General features: G+C 39.1%; 1 protein-coding gene across 3 annotated transcripts in view; it reads right to left on the reverse strand.

Annotated features, from left to right (window-relative positions):
- Window positions 1–20,815, reverse strand: part of dennd4a (DENN/MADD domain containing 4A) — a 68,724-nt gene that overhangs the window by 19,213 nt on the left and 28,696 nt on the right. For 2 of the 3 annotated variants that reach the window (XM_061917123.1, XM_061917124.1), the window contains exons 3-19: window positions 19,921–20,167; window positions 19,772–19,841; window positions 19,521–19,690; window positions 18,767–19,005; window positions 18,621–18,687; window positions 18,495–18,553; window positions 18,269–18,413; window positions 17,983–18,158; window positions 17,574–17,674; window positions 12,975–13,193; window positions 12,553–12,698; window positions 12,306–12,323; window positions 7,546–7,679; window positions 3,375–3,507; window positions 2,084–2,290; window positions 1,844–1,972; window positions 1,612–1,756 (exon numbers count right to left, since the gene is read on the reverse strand). In XM_061917123.1, the coding sequence (XP_061773107.1) occupies window positions 1,612–1,756; window positions 1,844–1,972; window positions 2,084–2,290; window positions 3,375–3,507; window positions 7,546–7,679; window positions 12,306–12,323; window positions 12,553–12,698; window positions 12,975–13,193; window positions 17,574–17,674; window positions 17,983–18,158; window positions 18,269–18,413; window positions 18,495–18,553; window positions 18,621–18,687; window positions 18,767–19,005; window positions 19,521–19,690; window positions 19,772–19,841; window positions 19,921–20,167 (2,405 nt within the window). The remainder of the gene's footprint in view (window positions 1–1,611; window positions 1,757–1,843; window positions 1,973–2,083; window positions 2,291–3,374; window positions 3,508–7,545; window positions 7,680–12,305; window positions 12,324–12,552; window positions 12,699–12,974; window positions 13,194–17,573; window positions 17,675–17,982; window positions 18,159–18,268; window positions 18,414–18,494; window positions 18,554–18,620; window positions 18,688–18,766; window positions 19,006–19,520; window positions 19,691–19,771; window positions 19,842–19,920; window positions 20,168–20,815) is intronic. The other variant, XM_061917125.1, reaches the window with a different exon arrangement.

The raw sequence follows: 20,815 nt of genomic DNA on the forward strand, positions 1-20,815 counted from the left end.
AAATGTCTTTCAAAGTCTACCGACTTGTCAGATTACCTCCTCAGACTTCTTCTGTCCAGGTGAGATGCATGATTTACGTTCTAGAACAAACTTACACAGAGTAAGTCAGCGAAAACGCAGCAGATCCCTCGCGTTAATGTAAACGTAGGCACAGTGGCACATACTGTACACATGGTAGTGATCACGGCGCCGCTATATATAGTTTGTCTGCAACTCTGCATTAGCGCTTAAAATAACAATATCACTAATACTAATATTAAATGAATACTTACTACTCAAGTCATGAAATATAAATGAGTATTGTTGGCGGTCTTTAAATGGTTATTTATTGGATGTTATAGAAGACCTCTCATTGGCTCCGCTGTAAGCAGACATTTATTTACGTTTACTTAATATTTAGAATGCATTAAAAAAAAATCATCCATCATCCATCTTTCATAATGATTGTGAACAATAGGCAACATTCCCAAAAAAGTGCAGATCTCCTTTAAAATGTGATTCAAATAATGACATAAGTAAGATTGTCATCCTTTAAAAAGGTTCAATATGTTTATCAGAATTTTTCTTACTTGTACTTTTTAATACTTTGAGTTTGAACAGTTGCTAAATTGGATCATATTAGTACTTAGTTTGACTTCCTTGCTTAATACAGTCCATAATTTAATTCCACTTACTGTACTAGAGGTTTTAAGTGTTGTACTTGCATACAAATATTTTTTCCCCCAAGGTGATATGTCTCCTCTTTTGTTAAGAATATTTTTTGTACATTCTTTGGTAGCAGGTTATAGTTTGCTCTGTGTATAATTTGAGCTCTTTAGAAATGCACCAAATCATTTAATTCTAATATTACAATATATAATATCGTAATATTGGTAATATAGAGGTAATATCTAACTTACCTTTTTAATAACATGGTTAATGAATGAAGCATACTTTTGTAGTTATTTCCCCATATTTCTACACAATAATTCAGTTATGGTCAGACAAGCTAGCAGCGTTATTTATGAGGTTCTATTGACCTCAACTTCAAATCAGAGCCTATAAAAATAAGTCCTGAGTCCTGACATTAAATCACCAGCACTTTCAAAACAATTCCAAATGTAAAGTGCCATGAGGGAAGAATTTATGCTAATTTGACAACAGATTGACCTCTGTGTACCGTACAAACCAGAGAGTGATTTACATAGTGCAGATAATTCTTGGATCACACAAAAAATATGAGCATAATAACAACATGTAAAATAACCGTCAAGGGAATTCGAGATATATGGGAACAAGATAAGGATATCACTTGGTATAAGTTTAGGAAAGCACATTGTTCCCACATGATCACCTTATCCTCTGCAAGGAACATTCAGGAATTTCATATATCAGTGGATCATTAATCAAAATTGACTGTGGTAGTGTGTAATATGTAAATTGGTGGTAATGAGTAACAACTATTGCAGCAATCAAATCATACATAATACATCATATTAAAACTATGTGTCTGGGGTATGTCACCAAAAACAACTATAGATGTTAATAACTTTTGCAAATATATTATGATCATTGAACAGGTCTGTCACTTCTTGAAAAGCTGATTAGACAAGCAAACTTTCCATATCCTACCTGACAGCTGGGTTTCTCTGTGCGGTGTTGTCTGTTTCTTCCCTGCTTGCTTGAATTGGCGGACACCCAAGACCACATTTCTCAGCTTCCCCCACAAAAAGAAACCTCCTCTGGTGGTGGAGGGCCATGTGCTCTCCAGCACCGCCTTTGGTAAAAATATCAAGATGAGCGCTTGCTTACAGCAGATATAATTCATTGAGCTATTAAATGCATTGTTAAAACAAGAGCACACCTTGTTATAGTAGCCATAGGTGATGGCATTGGGCTGAATTCCAGCCTTTTTCATCTCGAACAGCACCTTAACTGCCAGGACTGGCTGGCTGTACTGACCACAGAGTTGCAGCAACACACGATAACAAACCTTGGGCAAAAAACAAACACCATGTTTAATAGCATAATAACTTAACAACACCACCGTCTAAAACAAATTTGACACCACTCTTTTGCAGAGAGATGTGTGGGTGTTAGCTACCTCATCTGGAGCCTGCAGCTTCCTATCTTGCATCTTTCTTAGCACATCGTAAGCCATGCGTAGTGCCCGCACTTTAGAGGGACATGTATCGACAAAACCAGGCAGGCAGATGAACCACAGGCCATAGCAGTGGCGTAGCAGACATTTGGACCACATCTGAGGCATGGATGAATAGGTTTGCGCCATCTTTTGAGCAGATTTCATCTCCTGATATGGAAAAAAATGTCACATACTGAGCTCAAATCATACATTTTGGGCCTGATGTACTAAAGGTTTGCATGTAGTAAAATACATGCAAACTTGATGGCGCACGTAAAGCTGATCCATTAAGCTTGTGCACAGAACTGCATCTCTTACATTAGCCAGATAGAGAGCGTAATCTATTTAGCGTGTCTGTCTTCGGGAATATGCAGAATATATGTTGAATATTACAAGGCCCCAATAGTAGCAGGAGATGCAATGCAAATATAATAATATAGCACACGCTATGTGATTTATGACACCTGAAACTGTTCTGTGGGCGCTATTTTGCGTCTATATTTAGCACGTATGTAATGTGCGTGCAAAATGGCCACATAGTTTCTGCCATTTGGTCAGAAGGAGAAGAGACTCTTCCCTGATCGTGTCGACAATCTACATACTTCTGAAAAAAATTCCAACTTTTAACTGATGAATGAGATTTAGAAAAAAATGAAGACCAAAACAATGTCTGCTGGTGTTTTTTTTAATGGCACTAGTTTTTCATATACAGGAGATATAACATTAGTATATTTTCTATATATAAAAATATCGAGCAACATGCATTTTCTTGCCATTGGATCATTCCAGTGCACCGTTGCAGTTATTTCCAATGTTGTGACAAAAACATTGGTTGTACAGTCTTTCAGAGCACACATACAGTGTGCTTTTAAAAAGAGGTTATGTTGTCTAGATTGCAATTTTTTATTGCAGAAAGAATTGTACAGTATATAGATGTGTGCTGCATGTTTAAAAACATGGCAAAACAGCACAGGTTAGGGAGCGTGATGAAATGAATGTGGAGGGAAATGAGTGTCTCCATGGTGACAGCTAATGTAAGACACACAAAATCCTTATTTACCATCTTTACTCTTGTTATCAGTTTTCATAGATCCCACGCAACACACCCACTAATAGTACACACAATTTGCACACGTTATTTAGCACTTGTTTGGGATCTTATTACATCAGGCCCTTAGCGCAAAAAAATGCATCAGGAATTGTAAATGTTCATATTTGTTAAAATATTCCTGTAGAAAGTAATTGATCTGACCTGTTTGGAGCGTCTAAAGATGGCTACTGGACTGGCTGGGTTGCTGTGGCGTAAAATATTGCCCGATGATGGAGGATTTGGTCCTTCAAGTGGTTCTAGAAGCTCAGTGTTTATCACAGGAAAGCCAGAGTAGCTGAAAAAAAGACATTGCATGCCATAAACACCATGACATTTAACATCAAACATACAAACAGTACAAAGTAGAATACTCGAGTATTATCAGTTGAAAAGCTTAAAGGGGAATTGCAATGTTTTCTTCATTTTGCCTATCGATTACAATCATTATAAAAAAAGACATGACTACGAATGGATTCTTTTTAAATTAAAAATCTGTTTACAGCGGAGCCAAAGGGAGGTCCTCTGTTTTGCCCATGAAATCCAATAAATAACCCTTCAAAAACCACCAACAATACTCCTTTTACATGTCCTGATTTGAATATTAACCAAGTAATATTGTTATTATAAGCGCTAATGCAGACTAACTATATTTATAGCGGCGCCGTGACCACAAGGTTGTTTACAATTTTGATATGGTGAGGAGTTTCCTCGCTTTCTTGCTCCCTGGAAGTTTATTATAGATCACAAATCATGCCTCTCACTTGGGTAGAATAAGGCTGAGGACGTATTCCGACAAGTTGTTACACATTGAGAGCAAATTTAAACCCGGAAATTGTAAGAACGACAAAAAAAGACGCTTGGGTCCACCTCCCTTTTCTTCGAGAGGATTAAGAGTCATTCTTCATCTAAACGGGAATATTTGATCATCCTAGCAGTCGGCTTCCTAAGAAGAAATTGCACAGTAAGCCTGCTCAGTGGCCTTGAGGTTAGAGTGTCCGCCCTAAGATTGGTAGGTCGTGAGTTCAAACCCCGACCGAGTCATACCAAAGGCTATACAAATGGCAAATGGGAAACATTACTTCCCTGCTTGGCACTCAGCAACAAGGGTTGAAATTAGGGGTTAAATCACCAAAATGATTCCCGGGCGTGGCTACTGCTGCTGCTCCCCTTACCTCCCAGGGCGTGGAACAAAGACATGGGTCAAATTCAGGGGGTAATTTCACCACACTTAGTGTGTGTGACAATCATTGGTACTTTAAATTTAAATGATGTTTTATTATGTTTGCATTGAGTGATTCAGTTAAAAAAAAAAGCTATTGTCGTGATCCGTTTTTGAAATTACTGAGCCACGTATGCTTAAAATGATCAAAATACGTATATATTAAATGTTATTATAAATGTGCCTGTTTCTACATTACATATGTACTTACATCATGTATACACAACCTTAATGGAGGTGTTCGGATGCTTTTCAAAGGCTTTATAAGCAGAATAGAGTTATTCAATATTTAGAAGGCATTAAAAAATACATCGATCGTCATGTCTATCATGATTGTGAATAGGTAAAATTCCCTATAAAGCGCAGTTTAAGTACAAAATTACAAATGTGAGGCAGCCCATTTAAAAAAATGGCCAGACTCCAAGACAGCAGATGTACAATAAAGGTCATTTATTTTAAGCTGTCTCCCACAGGTGTGGCATTGTCTAGGGGGAATATTATATTGTTGTCGATGAGCAAATGAAAGAAGAATATTTAAAGGGGCTGTTTGCAATTTGCTCAAACCAGAAAACATAAAAAGAGCACCACTGGCCAGCCTATCATTAGTAGTTTAACAGAACAATTTTTTTTTTTTTTAAATGTCAATATTTTTCATATTTACCAATTATTTTCAATAAAAATTGCTCTGCGGTCTGAGGAATTTATTTGACATCCTGGCTTGTTGCTCACCCATGTCTCACACACACCTACACACAAGCAGTGTGTTCACATTTATTTATATTTATGATATTTAGGAGTAAAAAAATATATCACTCCACAACAAAGGGCCGCATGCTGAAAAACTCAAAGCGTGCAGGGGCCATCTTGATATTTTTTTATTTTGAAAAAAAAAAAATAATAATAATAATAATTGCAAAAAAGAGACACCTTCTCTAACTGAAGACAAAACTGAGTGTCAGATTTGTGTTTTAGGTGACCAAGTGTATTATTGTTTTTATTTCATCCGAGTAAGGCTTTATCAGTTGGTTCTCATAGACTAAGATTGGCCAGCTCTATTAGACACTAGAACGGACTTAGATTGGTCAATCTAAGTCTGTGAGCACGAACTGATGAAGTCCGCTCGGAATAACTATAAAACGTCTTCTAAGACAAACCAAACGGTCCATTTGAATACCATGAGATTACAATGACCTGGATGAATGAGAACATTCATAGACTTAGTGTATTTAATGTTTGATTTGATTTAGACAATATGCTGCGAGCAAACGCAAATCAAGCTGTGGGTCGCAAACGGCCCTCAGGCCACATATTGGACAGCCCTGCTCTACTTACATGACTTAATTTTCTTGATTGGCAGATATCGTTATAACTGTGTCTTTTCTTCAAGCTTCTGTTTGGCTTTATGTTGTTGCTGATCATACTACCTTGTTTCCATGTGAATAAATATTTCTTAAAAGCTTTTGGTGTGCTCAGAGATTTAGTTTTTGACCCCAGAGCAATTAAATATTTAGTTATCCTGTACACAGGTTAAATATTAGAAACAGGTGTCAGTGCAGTGTTTCCCCCAGAATATTTGTTAGTTAAGATGGTGTCTCTCCAGGGGTAGAGGGGGCGTCGCCCGGGACAGGCAGGCGGATAGACGAGGAAAGAACTGGGTGGGTGTAAGGAACAGTGTAATTTGGCCTGTCGCCACCATCACGTCTCCATCTCATAGCTGCCTGGGCGGGCAATAGACTACAGACTGTGGTGAAGTAGGCTGGCTTCATCGCATGAAGAAGCCTACAATTTTTGGTTGTGTTTTCCGCTCCGTATCCTGAATGGCAATAATACAATATATATCTCGATTTTTTCCCGTAAAGTAAAAACAAAACACTCTCCTCTCTGCCTTCCTCTGCCTTGAGCACTGACTCCATGCACTCTGAACACTCACTGCTGATTGGCTGTTATCGCTTTGAATACGCACTGCTGATTGGCTGTTACATGCGCTCTGAATATGCACTGCTGATTGGCTGTTACCGCTCTGCGTGTAACCAATCAGATAATTGTGTAGGTGGGACAATGCTGGGTGCTGCAGAGACATACTGTCAGAGGCAGAGGTAGTACGAAGTGAAGCCGCTTGTTAAGACTTTAGTCCATCCATCTATTTTCTACCTCTTATTACCTTTTGTGGTCGCGGGGGGCACTGGCACCTATCTCAGCTAAAATCGGGCAGAAGGCTGGGAACACCCTGGACAAGTCGCCACCTCATTGCAGGGCGACTTTAGTTTAGAACCAAATGATAATACAAATACATTTAATAAAGTCAAATACAAATAAGGCAACAAGAGAAGTATCCTACACTTCTCTTAAGTAAAGTAAATCTAAACAGCCGATATTGGGCATCTACATCAACTATATGATTTGCCTAAAAAGCTGGACAGGACAAAAACATTAAAATAAAATAAATGAATGTCTTTAAACAATAAATATATATATATATATATATATATATATATACATATATATATATTGTTTAAAGACATTCATTTATATATATATATATATATATATATTGTTTAAAGACATTCATTTAGGCAGTGGCTCTTTGTTGTTAAGGCGGACGCCTTAACAACAAAACGCTGCGGGAAACCCTGCAGTGACAGTATAATGCATATAGTTGCTCAAAAAGGTTCATTGTGTGGCTGTCTTCTTATTCATATACTTTTCAAATGTTCTTGTAAGTCAGATAAAATTTTCAGTATATTAAATGAAATTTTTACCTGAAATCATGGACTGGGACAACTCCAAAATCAATGAGACAGAAAATACCAAACTAAAAACAATGGAGGCAATCAAATTGATGAAGCGACCTAAGGAAACCATCATCAGCATTTATGCTCTCGCATACTTGGGACTACCTCCTCCATTGACCATCAAACGGCGGGCGAGCCAACCAGGTAGACTTGACAGGTCTGCCTGGTTGGCCACGCCTATAAGAACATCTGATAGGCAACACGTCACAGTGGTCACCTGACCCTTCTAAAGAAAACCGCAGATCACAGTCGAAACATGTCAGGTAAAAAATCCATATAATATACCGAATATGTTGTAAAAACACATATTATATAATCTTACCTGTAGCACAGTGGATGTTCCTCTCCCTCTGGCAGGGGAGGCAGCTCTGGAGGGTTGATGTACACTGTGTGCTCACTGCGATGGGATTCGTCCAGTTCTATCAGTCTGGTGTCTTCTGGCTTTTCACTTTCCAGCTGACAGATAAAATATGTCATACAATATGCTCAAACCTGAGATTTGTGTTTCCAGTGGGCACAAATATGTAACTGATGATGTGCTCTTGAATCTTTGCATACAGTGCATCCCGATAATATTCACAGTGCTTCCAAAATGGAATGAATTAATTTTTGTCCTCAAAATTCTACAGACAATACCTCATAATGACAATGTGAAAACTATTAGAAATCAAATAAAATAAAGAAAAAAATCCCATGTACATAAATTATTCACAGCCTTTGCTCAATACTTTGCTGATGAACCTTTGGCAGTAATTAAGTATTTTTTAATTAAGTAGTTTTGAATACGATACCACAAAGTTGGCACACCAATCTTTGGGCAGTTTTGCCCATTCCTTTTTGCAGTTCCTTTTAATCTCCATCAGGTTGGATGGTAAGTGTTCGTTTTTATCTTGGATTTCTCTGTACGTTGCGGCATTCATCTTTCCCTCTAGCCTGACTAGTTTCCTAGTTATTGCCGCTGAAAAACATCCCCGCAGCATGATGCTGCCACCACTATGCTTCACTATAGGGATACTATTGGTAATGAGTGTGGGCCTGGTTTTCTCCAAACATGATGCCTGAAAGAGTTTAATCTTTGTCTCATCAGACCAGAGAATTTGGGTTCTCATGTTGTGAGAGTCTTTCAGGTGCATTTGGCAAACCTCTACTGAGATATGGCTTCTGTCAGGACACTATACCATACAGGCCTGATTGGTGAATTGCTGCAAACATGATTGTCTTTCTGTAGGCTCTTATCTCTCCACATAGAAATGTTGTTGCTCTGACAAAGTGCCCATCAAGTTCTTAGTCACCTCCCTGACTAGACCAAGATGAATGCAGCAATATATAAAGACATCCTGGATGAAAACCAATGCCTTCCATCCAACCAGATGGAGCTTGAGAGGTGCTGCAAAGAGGAATGGGCAAAAATGCCCAAAGATAGGTGTGCTAAGCTTGTGGCATCGTATTCAAAAATACTTAATTACTTAATTGTTAAGTTAAAGTACCCCTGACAGTCACACACAAACTTAGTGTGGTGAAAATAACCTCTGCATTTGACCCATTCCCTTGTTCCACCCCCTAGGAGGTGGCGGGAGCAGTGAGCAGTAACGGTGGCCAGACAGAAGCAATTTCTGAGTAAAAAAGTAAGCCAAATGCCCAAAAGACTCTCACAATTTGAGAAAACCAAATTCGCTGGTCTGATGAGACAAATATTGAACTCTTTGCGGCCTCATGTTTGGAGAAAACCAGGCCCATGCTCATCAGCAAACCAAGCAGGAACTGTGAGATTAGTCAGGCTAGAGAGAAAGATGAATGCGGCAATATACAGAGACATCCAAGAAGAAAACTAACACTTTCCATCCAACCAGATGGAGCTTGAAAGGTACTGCAAAGAGGAATGGGCAAAAATGCCCAAAGATAGGTGTGCTAAGATAGTGACATCGTATTCAAAAAGACTTAGTTGTTGCCAAAGGTGCATCAACAAAGTAATGAGCAAAAGAAGGAATACTTGGGTACATGTGATTTTATTTTTTTTTTATAAATATGCTAGTTTTATGGGGTCTTGTCTGTAGAATTTTGAGGAATAAATTCATTTAGTTTATTTTGGAATAACGTAGTAACATAACAAAATGTGGAAAGAGTGAATCGCAGTAAATACTTTCACTGCAGGTGATACAGGGACTCAAGATCAGATGATGGAAGTTTGAACACTTGTTATTTAACTAGCTCCTTTGTGTATTGGGATGACATCAGGACACCAAAAATGATGAGTGATTGTTGACAAAAGGCAGTCACTTGGTGTATATGAGTGGCTTAGGAGTTCATCTCCAACTTGAGCTTTACCAAAACGTGAATATTATGGCAGCTATTCAGCTGCCCCTGGGTGGTACTGATTTAAAGGCTTTTTCCACTCGGTCAAGTGGATGATTTAGAGTGGCGACTCTCTTTGATCAATCTGGACTTGTTTCGATTCTGCTCTTTTGTTTCTTCCGCTCGTTGGCCTTCCTCTTACACCCGAGAGGTCTTTCGCAACCCTAGATGCGTCTTCAAACTCAGCAGGAGGGAGTTTGACAATGAATGAATCAATGCTTCTTCTTCCCGATACTAACCGCAGTGACCATTCAGTGTCTCACACAGGACACAAATGTAACTTCCTGATTGCAAAATTTTGCAATCGCATATACTTTTTTTTCTCAGAAAGCAGGATGTTTTCTCTTTTAGTACTTACAACATGTTTTCAAAACTGTGAACTATGAACCAAATGGAAAATGTATTATAAGAATTAAAAATACTGCTCTTTCTCACAAATAGTATACCTATCTATCTAGTGGCATCTTATAATATAAACTTTAAAAAAAAAATCCCTTTTCAGATGCTGCTTAGAAACCTTAAAATGGACCTAAGATTATTTTTATTCTACGTTTTAAACACTTCCTTGTGGTCCAGAATGTGTATAGTTTGGTGTGAATTGGCCATACATTTTGATCCGCAGTCACATTTGCAACATCTTTTTTTGAATCTGTCTGCAAATGAATCCATGCCCAAGTATCATAATATATTTTTTGAAAATGTACACTGTTTCTATATGTACCTCAAAGTCGCCGTCGCAATTTTTTTCCATACATGGTCTCAAATACACTGCATAAACATATATAGATACACCCGGTCACAACATTAAATTAACATCTATTCAGACCTGCATAAAAAACAGCTGCTTTTAGCGGCATTAATGTTGCTGCATGTCACACGTCGCTGTTATAAGGAGCATGCAACCATTAGATTAAAACAATTTTACTTTATTCCATTTTTTTTTGGTTTCCTTGTAGACTGAATTAGATGGGGAAGAGCTCCCCTCCCCCTTATAGCTCTGGCATCTAGTGAGATGTCGAAGTATTGCAAATACGCATCTATGTATACAGACATCGTTCAAGTATTGCTACTTCATCAACCATTGCCGTTTGCCAGCAGTGACGTAAGGCAGATGTGACAAATGTTTGTTTACTTTCAAGAGGCTCTAGCACGCAATGGTTGGCTTTGCTTGTGCTCTTTTTATTTTCTTTCGACTGTCTTTATTAAGAGGAAGAGTGTTTAGAAAACAAAGTTTTTTGCGAAATATGCAAATGCTGCATACTTTCCAACCCTCCCGATTTTCCCGGGAGACTCCCCCGAATTTCAGTGCCCCTCCCGAAAATCTGCCAGGGGCAACCATTCTCCCGTATTTCTCCCGGTTTCCACCCGGACAACAATATTGGGGGCGTGCCTTATTGGCACTGCCTTTAGCATCCTCTAGAGCCTGTCCTCACGTCCGCTTTTCCTCCATACAAACAGCGTGCCGGCCTAGTCACATAATATATGCGGCTTTTACACACACATGAGTAAATGCATGCATACTTGATCAACAGCCATACAGGTGACACTGAGGGTGGCCGTATAAACAACTTTAACACTGTTGTGCCACACTGTGAACCCACACCAAATAAGAATGACAAACACATTTTCGGAGAACATCCGCACCGTAACACAACATAAACACAACAGAACAAATACCCAGAACCCCTTGCAGCACTGACTCTTCCGTTTATTTTTTGATTGATTGATACTTTTAATAGTAGATTGCTAAGTTCAGTACATATTCCGTACAATTGACCACTAAATGGTAACACCCGGATAAGTTTTTCAACTTGTTTAAGTCGGTGTCCACGTTAATCAATTCACAGGACGCTATAATATACACCCCCTCGCTACAACCCCCCCCCCATTTCCCAAATTCGGAGGTCTCAAGGTTGGCAAGTATGAAATGCTGGTGTATTAGCTTGTGGTATGTAAAATGTGTTTCATTGTGTATTTGTCTTTGAAGCTAATATTTACGTGCATTAGCAAAGGTTTGAAGTTTGACTAAATGTAAATCATTAATTATGCTTATTAGTTACATTTGTACGCTTCTCTGGGTTTTTGGTCTGCTAACTTTCTCTTCACACTTGATAGTGTCCGGAGGTCTGAGAGCTCACTTTGGTTCAAGGGAGGTACTTCGCCCTTTTCCCCCACTTGACGGATAATTTGAACGTCTCTTGATTGACTTGAACGCGCAAAACCCAGGAAAAACAAAGGGTGGAGGAGGGGTATTCGAATTGAGTGTAACACTAATGTCCGAATATGTCCACCTTGCTGTGACACCAGACTGCAAAACCCTACGAACACAGGCATCAGTCAAAATTCATGAAACCTATGATTTGAAGGTTTGGCTTTTTTTTTTTAACACAAGTATCCAACATTATAACAATATTTGTAAGTCAGAAAAGACAAAAAGACTGCTGTTGATTGACTTTAGTGGCAATTATTAATCTCATTGTCACAGCATCAGCTTTAAAGAGTCTGCAAAACAGAAACATTGTACAATAATGCAGAAGGCTGACACAATTTAGCAGCTAATGCACACACATATGCCGACCTCGCAACACGCACAAACAAACCAAACATTCATGCATTAAGGTCAACATTACGGTTGAAACCACACAAGATGCTTTTAGTGTGGAAAAGCTTTAACTGTCAAAAACACTAATGTGTTTGGACAATAGCCACATAAATTGTGGTGTTGTTTACCTTTGCTCCCGTGGAGAGCTACCAGCCAGTGACCGCAGCAACAGAGCAGCAGTAAGAAAAGGCAAAATGCAAAAAATTGCATTACATAACTGAGTTTCTAGCATAGATAGGAGAGAGAGAATCTTAAGCAATCAGAAATTGGGTGTAGTTAGACGTACTATTAATAATAGCAGACATTTTCTTCACTGAAAAAATGATACATTTTTCTTAAGATATAAACTCCATAAGAAAGATATGCAGCCCTCACCTTATCAGCACACTCGTCAAAGAAAGCCAGACTTGCATCTTTGTCACTGACAAAGGAGCATTCCTCTATGAAACGGCTGAACATTTGAGTCTTGGTCATGAGGGAGTAGAACCTCTGATGAGAGCGGTCTCTGCTTTTCAAGAAGCCTGAAAAAAATACCACTAAGATATTATATCAGGCCACACATGACATGATGGGGTTTAATCAACTGAACCCTCATTCATCAAGCCACAGTTTTGATAAGATGGGACATGTTTCAGAACTGGTGTTGAAACAAGTTCTCTGCTCTGCTTACATAAGGGAGATCAAGACATGAGAGGACAAGGAGCAATTTGTCTTTAGAATTATCTAGACTCTCCTGCACTCACCTGAAACAAAAGACAAATAGCTTCTATAAAATGTACTGTACATTATGAGTGTACCTTGTATGTCAAAAAGGGAGCTGACATCAGTGGTTTTCTCAGAGGGGGCCTGGGTGATGGGTTGCAGGTAGGAGCGGTAACCTCGGAGGATGGCCGCCATAAAGCGCAGGAAGGCCTCCTGGATCTCCAGCTCCAAAGTTTGAAGACTCTTCCCACCGTTGAGCTCTCTGTCAGCCACTGCATGCTCCATCTGGACATCTTCATGGCTAAAATGACCACCTGAGCACAGGTAGCAATACATTTGCTTATGTATTTTGCTCTTAACAGGGTTTCTCTCACATGTAATTGATTGAGTGGCCCGCCACAGCAAAATTAAAAAGCCGCCACACCTTAAAAACTATTTTCTTTTAATGTGGAAACAAATGTACAGGGCTGTATGGAGCGACAAATTTACTCGCAATTACGCCTAAAAATAGACCTTGCGACTTAAAAAGATGTCGCACATGTGCTCCTAAAATAAATCCATCCAAATTTGATCATTCTAGAGTAAAATTTTCACCAATCTGTAAAGCATGTTTGAAATAAACCTAAACCATAACCATAACCAAATGGACAATCAATTGACGCAGGAATGTCACTGTTCACTCTGTGTGCGTCCCTCCCTACTGCGCCATACACAGACACTCAATCTTTCAACATGGAAGAAACAAGGGCTTAGTTAAAAAGGAACTAGTAAGTAAAAAAAAAAGTTTTTTTCATTACCTGAAAACTTGACACAAACTGCACTGCACGCTAGTAATTACGAGGGTCAGATGGAATATTGAACAAATCAATGACTGAAGTGACAAACTTGCCATCCAAACAGTACCCCGTTTGTTGACAACGTATAGCCATGGAAGCAGATTCAATCTATTTATTAAGCAGAGGTTACACAAACCACTGAAAGAGTTAAAATAGCTGCCGTCAGAGCTGACAAACTGCCGCTGCTAGCCTGCTATGCTAATAAAAACAGCTCAAGCTAAAATGCCTGTGAGACTCACTTTATATGAAACTTACCTCAACTTCATTATGCCAGATATTTGATTTTTTTTTTTTAAGTAATGCATTACTTACTTTACCAAGTAAATTAATTACATGTATTAAATAGTAATTGCATTAGTAATTAAATTACTTCTTCATTTTCTACCGCTTATTCCCTTTCGAGGTTGCGGGGGGCGCTGGCGCCTATCTCAGCTACAATCGGGCGGAAGGCAGGGTACACCCTGGACAAGTCGCCACCTCATCGCAGGGCCAACACAGATAGACAGACAACATTCACACTCACATTCACACACTAGAGCCAATTTAGTGTTGCCAATCAACCTATCCCCAGGTGCATGTCTTTGGTGGTGGGAGGAAGCCGGAGTACCCGGAGGGAACCCACGCATTCACGGGGAGAACATGCAAACTCCACACATAAAGATCCAGAGCCTGGATTTGAACCCAGGACTGCAGGACCTTCGTATTGTGAGGCAGACGCACTAACCCCTCTTCCACCGTGAAGCCCTGTAAATATAATGCATTACTTTTTAAAAGTAATCTTCAAAACCCAGCTTGTCAAACAGTATCATGAAGCAGTTGGCAGGTTGGTGTTTCTGGCTGACATATTTGCATGTATGTTCTATAATAATGTTAACCTATAAAAACACAATTGGTAAAGGTAATTTATTTTCATGTTGCTACTGACGTTTAAACATGTCCTCTTAAACCAGAAGGAATAAAAGGAATTAGATGAATAATTGAGCACAACTAAATGTTTTTTAGAAGAAGATTGAGATCATATTTGACTTTTCTTATATTATTTTCAAGGCTTTTTCTATTTTCTCTTCTCAAAATTCGTCTTAAATTGGGATCCTATTATGCAAAACCCTCTTTTGTAACTTGTTGGTACCTGCATTTTTGCATTTGGGATACCCATGAGGCCCGAAAATTTTAAATCAAGGCATGGATGAGATATTTGGACATCAATGGACATTTCTATTTTTGGGTTAGTTTAGGGGCCTAACTATATTGATATGAGTTTTGGTCCATATCACCCAGTCCTAAACTCGTGTTACCGACAATGCTGGCACACTTAAGGGATGTTCTGTGTTTAATTGAGCGTTACTGGAGGCCTTAAGATGTTAATTGTGTCTGTTTTTTAGGTGTCAATAATTAAATTGTGATAATTAAGACATATTATATTGCCACAAATGTTTTTCTGTTCTCCCAAAAATTTTCTGTGTAACTATTTTTTTTCCATTTAGTAGCAATTTATTGTATGAATAGATATACACGCACGATTGACTAGTATTGCACCAAAAATTTGGCTATGAAAAAAGACTTTGATCACAGAAACAGGATGTTGTGATGACTTAAGGCAAGACGCGCGTAATTGTCTGAAGCGGAGGCAGCGTATCTTGGGTGTAGCTGTACTTTAATATATCCAAGCTACCCTCGCAGAAAGCGAAGTAAGATGCGCAGCACCAAGCAAGTGTGACATCAGGCTTGTTGCAGCTTTCGCTGTTGAGCAACAAAAGTAAAGAGTCTCCAAACACGTGTGATGTCTCTAAAAGCACCAGAAAAGTTGTTTTAAATACATAAAAAGTCACTAAGCGAATTGGAAAAGTCTCTAGAAACTTGAAAAACATTCAACAAAGTAAGTAGGACAATAAGTAGCAACAATTGAAAAGAAGAGCAAAATTATACAATATAAGAAGAAATATGTTAGTTAATAATAGCACGGGTTAGATTTTTAATGTATGTATAATATTTTTAAAACTTTTTTAAAAAACTATATGTATCAACGCCAATTATGCAGATATATGATGATGTCATATTGACCATGCCTCCCCTCGACCCCTTCGCCACAGTTTTGTTGGCGATCTGGGGGAAACAATGCTTAAGAAAACTACAATCATCTCTTTAAAGACACATTACTAATCTGATATTTTTACTGGTGCACTTGATTTAGGATTAGGGTTTTGAAGAAAATGTTGTGTAATCTGACATGCCAGATGTTTTGTTGTACAAATCCATCCATCCATCCATTTTCTATCACTTGTTCCTCTCAGGTTCACGGGGGGAGCTGGGGCCTATCCCAGCTGCACTCGGGCGGAATGCGGGGTATACTCTGGACTTGACAATTTGCTACCTCATCGCAGGGCCAACACAGAGACAGGCAAGCATTCACACACTCGGGCTAATTTGGTGTTACCAATCAGACTATCTCCAGGTACAAGTCTTTCTAGAAAAAAAAATAGGGGCCAATTAGGTCAAGAGGGAAAAGGTAAAACGTTGAACTTGGGTTGTCCCGATCATCATTTTTGGCCTCTGATCTGACTCTGATTTTTTGGTCTCAGATCCGATCTGATTTTGCGTCCTGATTTAATACCTTGACAAACGATAATAGAACTGAAAATGTTTTATAGCAAGTAACTAAAATAAACACACCACATGTTAACACAAATTTAGAATGTGTTAGTGTTGTTGTAAATCAGATGATGTATTAAATGTATCTGGTATTGACTGATACATAAATTGTTGTTTTTTTTAACAAAATAACTAAACAAAAGTGAAAACTACTATTGGCTCCCATCTAAAAAATTTCAGTTTTGCCCTCAAAGTCTTTCTATATCCGGAAACTTACTCCCAGTTTGTAAAGAATAACAAAAATGATCATAAAATAATTTTGTCATGATAAGAACAATAAAAAAATATATATATTGATGTAATTATTTTGGTATAGTGTATATACTTATACAATACTCTGTTACGTTAGTATCAACATCTGCGTCAACCAGACCTACTCTTGACACCGTGGCCAGACACCCCATGCACAAATGTAGCACAAACGAACAAGTTTGAAAAGATTTGGGTAAAGGGGCACGGCTGGATGACGTCACTAGTCAGAAAATGTATTTCAGAATAAATTAAAAACCGTAACGGCACAAACTAAATGTTTTATGGCAGACACCAGCACAAATGTAGCACAAAAGAATGGCAGTGTTAATTTAATATTTGCAATTGTAAGGGAGGCAACTTCACACATGTTAAAAAAGGCAAGAATTGGTATAATCCTGTGATCTAAATAAATTGTAATAGTTGGACAAGCAAACCATTATTTTCCAGTTCGGATAAAACTGCAGTTTCCCTTTCATCACATCTAAGATGCTCCTTTATCTCTCCAAAAGATCCTGACTGGCCCAAAAGTGTTGGCTGATTTTCCTGTACGCCTCACAAGATCAGTATGAGTGTGCAAAAATGAATACAATTATCAATCTGTGTCATTCTAATTTCAGTTTAGCTAGAGTAAGCCACGCAATTAAGGAAGTGATGGTAGGAAGTATTTCTCTATATTTCATATGAAGATCGCAATGAGCATTACAAAATAGCCATGTGATGTTGTGAAATTTAAGTAAGACACACAAGTACTTCAGGGTACTATTGTGTGTCACTAATTAAGCAGGTGGATCAAGAGAAGGCACCTTAAAGGGTAAAGTATCCACAAGGGAGGCACTACGATTAGCCATTGTTTGTATTACAATATAAAAAGTTTTCGAAGACTTCCTGTAAAACTCACTGTATAAGCTGACTCAGCAACTAAATTATTAATGAAAACCGATATTGGCCTGGACTCACCCTCTGTGAGCTGCTGATGGAGTTTATTTAGGGAATTTAAAAGATGTTTGCAGGCTCTTCCGGGCAATATTTTCCACGTCAAGGCCTTCTTGTCGTCTTTCCTGCAAGCACACCACATGGTTTTTATTACATGGGAGGACTGGGTTGTGAAATAGTACTAAAGAGGGAGGAAGATGCTCATATCAGGACTGACAATTTAATCGCTCAATGAGACAACCTTTGAAGATCATTGGTACATAGAGTTGATTTAGTGGAAACATTTTTTACATTCCAGCTTTTAGCATTACATAAGGAAGGACCTTATTGATAACCTTGGAGGGGAACTTTCTTTATAAAAAAGAAAATAAAAATAGACACTGTGTGTGTGTCTGTTTTACAAGTTATGTTGGGAAAGCTTGCAGTCACTCACTGGGAAATTGTGTTGGTGTCCAGATCCACGCAGCTGATATCAGCTGGGGGCACGTACAGATCAAAATACCGAGAATCTACCCCCACAATGAAAGGACATGGTGCACTGAGTACACCCGCCAGGGCAAGGGGGCACAGAGGGATGTATGGGCATGGCCAGTGGAAGGGGAAAATCATCTGAAAGGAGGAAAAATGTTCATCGGTCATTTATGTCAACATTGTGTCCCTACTTGGAGAGCCAGGTGCAGCCATGGTAGCAGTGAGGCCAAAAGACAAAACAGACTTACAGACACAAGCGCTTCTGTAACACTGGTGAGTACTGCAGGGCGCAGGGAGTGAACCAAGATCTTGTGCTCAGTGACGGCCAACACCAGCAGAGTGGCTGCATTTTTCGGGCCTAGATTTAATAGTAATGTAGAGAGGCTCCCACCACTTAGAGGACAAAAACACAGAATCAGATCAGGAAAGTGAGTGTATACTGTCTCCTGGATTGTGATGTGATCATTGGTGTACCTGAGTGGAAGTGGAGAGGACACTGGTTGGCTCAGTATCAGGCTGTCATGTGGAGAGAGCTTTAAAAAAAAAACCAGAATGTCATCACATTGCAAGTTCTCATTAGCGTAAAAATTAAATTCAGACCTGCACAAGGATGCGTGGCCTCTGAATAGAGGGAAATGGCACATTATGCATGAAGTGGGAGATGTGCCTACAACAAAAAACATAAATCAATCTGTTAAAAAGGGAAAATCAACAGCTTTTAAGATAGATGTGTAATTATGGCTTACGTTTCAATGGGCAGGGCGTGTGGTCCAGATATTGAGTAACGGTAGAGAAAAGTTAGGAAGCTTCTAAAGGACTGGAAGAAAGGCCAGTGGGAAAGGAGACAGATGCTCTTGTTGCTGTAAACACTCCTGGTCCCGCCAGGTCCGAGATCAGAGCTAAGCAGGCCAAGCTGTGACAGCTGATGCTCTGACAGATTCTCCTCGGAGTAAGGCTCATAAAACTGGATCGCTGCTCCGTACACCTGCACACCAAACACATCGATATGTTGAGCCCTGCTGATGACAACCTTACAAGATTAATGTTCGGACTGAGACTATTTTTACAAGGATAATCCAAGTGTTTCAAAACGACTTTCTATTTCTGAACCTCCTATTTTTAAACAGCTGATATACTGCCTGGTCTTTTGTTCTTTCTCGCAAATAAATTAAAAGGGTTCCAGGCATGAGACACCAGAGGGACCTGCAGCGTGCAGAATGGTGGTACCAGGCAAGATAGAGTGAGCACTGAGGCGATGCAATGAGCTATCCATTATTCACAAGATGAGCTGCAAAATTTCCTCTTATGCCGCAATGCTCTCAAAGTCAAAACAACATTTTAGTATTCCAAACACAGCCCTTAGAACATTTGGATTACAGTCAGCGCTGAGACATAATGTTTAGGACTGTGTAGTTTTCTTAGAAATAACATTGCTGTTGATGAACAAAACAATCCACAAGGGACATAACAGTGTTGGATTCACATCATGGTTTTGGTTACCTTTTCTCCTGAAGCCCCTGTCAGTACAAATGTGGAAAAAACCGGAAGGGCATGTTTGGTGTGTGCAGGCCAGCACTCAATTGTTGCCCCCATGGGCAGGCAGAACATAGGCACCGACTCAGGCAGAGGGAAAGATTCATGGTCCTCTTCGGGGTACCGGCACATCAAACCTGTAGAAATACAAACATTAACATTTATATCTAGCAGTTCCTCGGAGGTCAAATTTAATGACAGTCTACATTTTACTGTACCTGCTTTGCATGCAATAGTGTTTGCTTTTGCCAAAGACTTCTTATAACACAAGTAGACAGATGATCCCCACTAAAAAATGGACAAAAGAGTTAATTGCAAACTTGACTTTTATATAGAGCGTAAAGATGAAACAACATGATTTTCCCACCATGCTGCTGTTGAGGTTCTTGTCCACCTTGCAGAAGGTGTGAGGAGGCGTCTCCCCCTTCCCGGGGACAATGACACAGACATCAGTGACGGCTAGTGAGGTGTGGAGCTGGCTCTTTGGAGCGCGACGATAGGTGATGTAAATGCGTTGAGACGATGAGCTGCTGATGTTAGCAGGACGACCTGAGGGTGTGGTCTGGACGATGTGACATCCAGCTTTCAGCTTTTCTTTCCACTCATACAACACTCTGAAAATAGGTGAAAATATATGTGTTGTCAATCTTACAAAACTGGAGCACTTTTCGTTTTTGTCTATGATTTGCTTATGCACAAGGGTCTTGGATAGAGATGCAACGATTAACCGGTTTTACTAACCGCGACTAAAAATGTCAAGGTTATGCTGATATGTTTGACTACGTTTACATTGCAGGACAAAATGGGCCAAATCTGAAAAGATCAGATGTGAAGCACTTCGGAGCATAAATAAAATCGGGTTAAAAAAATATCATATATGTGTCATTTGAGTAACAAAAAAATCCGATTTAGTGTTTAGTGTAAACGAGGACATTTTCGGTACAACTTACATTAAACGAAAACAAAATTACACCAGCAGCGCACACATTTATACACACCTGTCGAGAGACATGACAGTATGCTACTTTCGTGTAAATGTTAAGTTGAATGAAAAAGTGTCGCTTCAGTAATTTAGCATTAAGTTAGTTAGTGTAAACAAACAGCAATAGGTATGTACTCCTGTCAAGGGTTTCATTCAGTTACCATTTACCATTAGAGATGATTTTATATCTGCGCTGAATAAACTATAGACATTGTAGGTTAATAAGGCAAGTGTAAAATAGTAACATAAGACTGTATATTTATAACATGTGTGGATTCCA

Source organism: Nerophis ophidion, linkage group LG12 (assembly GCF_033978795.1).
Source record: "Nerophis ophidion isolate RoL-2023_Sa linkage group LG12, RoL_Noph_v1.0, whole genome shotgun sequence".
Taxonomy (NCBI): Eukaryota; Metazoa; Chordata; class Actinopteri; order Syngnathiformes; family Syngnathidae; genus Nerophis; species Nerophis ophidion.